The sequence below is a fragment of the Halyomorpha halys genome, unplaced genomic scaffold, assembly GCF_000696795.3.
Source record: "Halyomorpha halys isolate HHAL.00 unplaced genomic scaffold, Hhal_1.1 Scaffold837.1, whole genome shotgun sequence".
In the NCBI taxonomy this organism is placed as follows: domain Eukaryota; kingdom Metazoa; phylum Arthropoda; class Insecta; order Hemiptera; family Pentatomidae; genus Halyomorpha; species Halyomorpha halys.
The window spans coordinates 202177-208498 of NW_027104749.1; the positions used below are offsets into that span (position 1 = coordinate 202177).

General features: G+C 28.8%; 1 protein-coding gene across 1 annotated transcript in view; it reads left to right on the plus strand.

Moving 5' to 3' along the window:
- The window catches only part of LOC106686554 (cysteine-rich protein 1), a 45746-nt gene extending 44615 nt beyond the window's left edge, over positions 1-1131 (plus strand). The window contains exon 3 of the mRNA XM_014429923.3: positions 890-1131. Coding sequence (XP_014285409.1) covers positions 890-930 — 41 coding nt within the window. The 3' untranslated portion in view covers positions 931-1131. The remainder of the gene's footprint in view (positions 1-889) is intronic.
- Positions 1132-6322: the final 5191 nt, after the last annotated feature.

Sequence of the window (6322 nt, forward strand, 5' to 3'; positions counted from 1 at the left end):
TGAGATAGGTTCGTGCATTGCATTGTTATCATTTATTATTCATTGCACAGATATTGCTAAATAGTATGTACAGAAATTATTAATATACAAAAATTACAATGTGTTTTTACACAATAAAGTAATAAGAAAATTTGAGAGCTTCGGTGAGGCTCGAGGTGCTGCGCTCTGGTGAGCTTTTACTATACCGCTTGCACCCTCTCGCTACAAAATATTTCACTAAATCAAGAATATGTTCTGGTTGTCACAACGCTTAATAGCGTATTGAAAAGTCATAGCAAAAAGGTATTATTTTGTTGCTAATATACGGCAAAATCGTTATATGTAGGTTTGTGTTAAAGCTATATTTGTTATATAGAGGTACACTTTTTATTAAATTATTTTTTTTTTAGTCCAAGAGAATTGCAAAACATTCGTTATACAGAGGTTCTTGTTATACCCTGAATATCGTTTGTAATTACCTCCAAGGGATGAATATTCGTTCATTATAACCAATCACTATATACACAATGTGAATGTAAATAGGAATTTTTTACATCAATAAAATTTTTTATTTGATAATTAGTGTTTATAACCGAGGTTTCTGTAAACGTTAGTAAAAATAAATTGCTAAGGCTTTGATAATCACTGGTCTAGTAATATTAGTCACTATGGAGTCATTTTGTAAATTATAGGGTTCCATGATTTTTGTGCCACAAAATTGGCATTACATTAAACGAATTTGCGAAATATCTGTACGTGATAGAAGAAAACGAAGTTCATTTTCGAACTTATCAAAAGACAAATAAATCAGATTAAAAAAAAAAAAAATTCTAGTCTGTAGACAGGCATTATTAATGTTACTTATATTAATATTTTTGAATATAAATTAATATTTATTAATTTGTTACAGGCTTTGGGAGAGGTGGCGCTGAGAGTTACATTTACAAGTAGCCAAATGAAAATGAATGAAACCTCAAAAGTCTAAATTTAATAATAAGAAGTTTGATCTTAATTTATTATCGAACATAGTTTTGTATCAAATTTATAAGAATCGTTAGATTAATAATATATATCAAAGTTACGTTTAAGTGATAATAAGTAAATAAATGCATATGTTTTAAGTATGTTAAATATTAAGATGTGTTATGATTAAAAATAAAATATTTTGAGAAAAAATCCTTTATTTATAATCCTAACTATAAATATTCAATGAACTAGGAAAATCGATTAATAGATTAAAAATAAGAGCATTCATTCAATATTAATGATTTAGTTGGATAAATAAAATTTTCAGGATACAATGAATATTTATTATAGTTTTAAACCTTTTTTTCGTCATTCTGACTTTTGTCTCCAAGGGGTAACTCTCTTACTTTTGATACTATTCACATGTTACAGGGGATTTCTATATACAGTCCCTCTGAAGGATTGATCTGCAACGTGTGAACAAAATAGAAAAACGAAGATTGGAAAAATCTGTGTACGACCTCATGAGTCTGACAAACAAAACAAAAAACGTAGTTCTAAAATTAGTTCCTTACAATCATCGTTTCCTAAGAAACATACTTGGTGATAGGAAATAACTTTGGAAAAAGGTGGACAGTCCCTCTGGAGGATTGTTCTGCAACGTGCAAACAAAATAGAATAACGAAAATTGGAAAAATCTGTTTATGTACGACCTCATAAGTCTAAAAATTGAACAAAAAACAACGTAGTTCTAAAATTGGTGCCTTGTTGCCGTTTCCTAAGAAATATACTTGGTGATAGGAAACAAATTTGGAAAGTAGTGGACAATTAGTCGAATTTTTAGAATGATCCTGTGATAGTTTTTTTTTTTTTTACACTAATTGAATGCTGGCTACAAACAAACTAAATAACTTTTAGTGCCGTCAAAACCTGTAAATTCTAGAATAGTAAGTTTGTTCATACGTACTTTATGCTCTGTGCCCTTACGGAGAAGTGAAATAACGGATGGGGAATCAAATTCCAGGATTGTAAGTTTGTTCATATGTATTTTATGCATTCTATAAGATATGTGGCTTGAAGCAATCCATCAGGATGCCTCTACATAACAATGAATGCCAGTAAGACTACGTGAGATGCCAGCAAATTGAATGCCAGAATCAACAAAGATGCGAAAGAGCTACTAATGCAACAAACGGGAAAGATCTACAAAATATGTATAGCTAACCGAAAAAAAAACATATCTCTACAACATAATATTGTATCATCTAGTATTTACTTAATTTAATGTTACATATGTTTCCAGGTTTGTAGTAATTATTTTATTTATATTTTTCTCTTAATTAAAGTTTTTATCTCGTTTTTATTTTGCAACTCAGATGAAGGCCTGAAATTCAGGCCGAAACGTCGCCACAAATAAAAATTTTTTTGTGTAATATTACTGACCGCACCTCTCCTGTCTCCCTCCCATCTTCTCATATCGAATCTAAGGTCTACTAAAAACACATTATAATATTTATTATTTTTTAAATATTTAGTTCAAAGTGAGCTAGGTTTGAATTGGCTCATCCAATACCAAATATAAAACGGTTTTTTCATTGATTAATTAATCGAAAAAATTGTTCATTACATCTATTGCTGAAAATATATTTCAAGCAAAATAAAATATATTTTCAGTTCAAAAAACATCTCAATATAGGTGAGCTCTGATGGTATTTTACTTTCTGTTACGCTTAATATTACTTGTTAATGGATTGTTTTTATATATTAAAATAAATTGCTGAACCGATGAAAATATCCCTCTAAACATACACACGCAGTATAATTATAATATCCTTACCAAGTAGTACAAGAGCCTAGAATAAAAAAAAAAAATTTTATTTCACCCCAATTTTAGATTACTTTAATGACAACTGTGTATAATTACTAGTCGAAATTGATTTAATTGAGTCTGCCAAGTATAGATAGGGGGAATAAAAAATTGAGGCTATTTCAAAACTTTAGAAAAAAATAATTTATCATTTGGAGTTCTATATCGTTAAAGCTACCAACAACACTAGAGAACCTAAGAGAACATTATTTAAAGAAGAGTAAATTTGCTGAAATATTAGCCCTAATGGAGCCATTTAGGTTCAATGGTTCTCGAGATATAGCTTTTTAAAAAGCAACATTTCATAAAAATGTACTGAAAGATTAGTAGTCAGTGAATTCATTTTGAAAAATCTATATCTCAGGAACTATGTGACGTATAGATGTCTGTTAACCCTCAAATTAAAGCTAGTTTAATGTACTATATAGTAGTTAATGACCTTTATCTTCGTATTCATGATATTTGAAACAAATATATTGATTTATAGTTGTTCGGACAAAAAGTTTGATTTATGAAAAACTTTATTTCAGAATCTATAATACTTACATATGTCTGCCAGCACTCAAATTTAAGCTAGTTAAATTTATTATAAAATAGACCTCAACGTTTATCTTTGTAGGAGTAGTACTTATATGAAATAGACGAAATAAATTCCCAAAATGTTAATTTCTAGTTGTTCGGATAAAATGTTTGGTTTTTTGAAAAAATGTATCTTGAACCATAAGACGTGCAGATGTCTGCAAGCACTCAAAATAAAAGAAATTGAACTTTCTATAAAGGACTTTATGACACGTATCTTCGTAGGGGTAGTAGTTTTTATAATATAAATTTGGCACATGAAAATTTGTCCGCACAACTATAAATCAATTTATTTTAGCAAATATTATGAAAACTACAACTCCTAAGAAGATAAAATTCATAACTACTCGATAGCTCATTAAACTAGCTTTAAATTGAGTGCTAATAGACATCTGCACGTCAAATGGTTTTTCAGATAAAGATTTCTGAAAATAAATACACTAACTACTGATCCTTTAGTACATGCGGTACAACATTTCTATGAAATGTCACTTTTAAAAAAGCTATATCTCGAGAACTATTGAACTTAAATAGCTTAATTAGTGCTCATGCTTTAGCCAATCTACTCTTCTTTTAATGACGTTCTCTTCGGTTTTTTAATGTTGTTGGTAGTTTTAAAGATACAGAGCTCCGAATGAAAAATTAATTTTTTTAACGTTTTGAAATAGCCACCATATTTTATTCCCCCTACCTATACTTGACAGACTCATCAATTTTGACTGGTAATTATACATAGTTTTCACTAAAGTAATAAAAAATTGGGGTGTACAATATCCTTTCTTTCCTCTCCCTGACTTTTTCTATATTCTGATCTCGTTTAATTTCTAATCCTTTCTGCTAGTTCATTCCGTATTTAAAACATTTTCTGGGGGTATATTGAGGCTCTATGGAGCCGGAACTACGGTAGATTGGGGCTCTAGAGTAGCCCACATTTAGTGGTTAGGGATGAAACAGTGGTGAATATGATTCGAAATCATTATTATATCCCCGGACAATGAGAAATAGCGCAGGAAATTAATTAACACAGGGGCGTTAGCCTGTTAATTCATATAATTAATATATTTATGGGAATGAAGTTGACGTTGAAAGCACTTTGGTGCACCGCCCGAGGCCAGCTCACAAACAGACATCCCACCAGGTACAGAGCCGTTTCAAATAATTAACAACATAATTTCCACTTTTGTTCCACCTGCCTCCAACACTATTCCAGCTACATGTCAGCTTTAAATTTAAATCAGTTTTATTTATTCGTTTAAATATATTTAAGTATCTTTATTATAATAATTTATTCTATACTAGTCTACACCTGTGAGACCTAACCTCTCGCATCAGGTACGTTTCCTTCTCTTTAATTTATCCAATATAAGTGATATAATATAAGCGACACTATTCTTTTTCGGATAAATAATATAATATTATAACGAAAATATATTCACAAACATAATAGGTAAAGTTGCATTTCTAATGACTAATAAGCAACAGTATTGCGTATTGATGTCCCCGCTCGTCCTGAAACACGTTACATGTTAAGAAACTGGTAGGCTACACATATATATATTTTTTTAATACTATTTATTTATTGATAGATATCACAATCTGCCACACAGTTGTGGGCAATAGGTAATAGTGATGAATAATCATATTCATATTAAAATAAATTTAAATAACGATACAAATAAATAAATGAATGAAAAAAAAAATCTCTCTTAAAATATATACAAACAGAAGAATAAACAAAATGAACATAATAAAACTATGTGTATGAAAAAAAAATAATATAATGAAAAAAAAATCTCTTAAAATATATACATACAGAAGGACAAACAAAATGAACATAATCAAACTATGTGTATGAAAAAAAATAAAATAACATAATGATAAAATAATATAATGAAAAAAAATCTCTCTTAAAATATATATATACAGAAGGATAAACAAAATGAACATAATCAAACTATGTGTATGAAAAAAAATAAATAAATAAAATAACATAATGATAAAATAATATTGAATGAAAAAAATAAAATAACATAATGATAAAATAAGTGTACGAAAAAAAAAATAATAACATAATGATAAAATAATAATGTATGAAAAAAAATAAATTAAATAACATAATGATAAAATAATATAATATGGAAAAAAAAACAAAAACATAATGATGAAATAATATTGCACACATATTTAGTACAAAATTATTCCAAACATTCTTGAAATATCATCACAATAAAACCTTGTATAATAATAATAAAAAATTGGTTTAGTGTGGTTTAGCTCAAAATATTGTTATATAAGCACAGAGTGACTAAACAAACTCGAAACATCACTCTCAGGATCTCTAGCTCGACTTGTTTCAAAACATTAAAATAATCGGTAAATAATCTCAATCGTCGAAAAGATGTAATTAGCTCCTAAATCCTTACATTATTTGTGTCTAGTCGGGTAAAATTATAAATTATAAAAATTTGTAAGAACTCATTTTTACACACAATATTTATTGGTGATGATACCGTAGTTAAGTAACTTAATAAAGCTGATAACATTTCATTCACTAAGTAATGGCCAAGCTTATATGACCCATACTCATATGTAATAATATGTGATAAGTAACCCGTGGCAACCATGACACTGTTGAAGCAACCTTTAGAATAGGATTTGACCCCTTTCCTAAGTCGTGTGCTAACTAAAAAACGGTTCATATTTGAGGGTATTCATAGGTAACGTAAAATATTGATGTCCGTGTCGAAATTTATAAAACCTGATTTGAACCTTCTCGATCCGCCGACTTACTTCTAACGAGAGTTCTGAGACCTCTCACATTTTCGAATGACTTTTTACTAAAGTTCCAGTAAGAATTTAAGAATAGATATTGAGATTCGTCACTTCTCTTTGGAATTATCTTTCATTTGATACCTTAATCATCAAAATTCA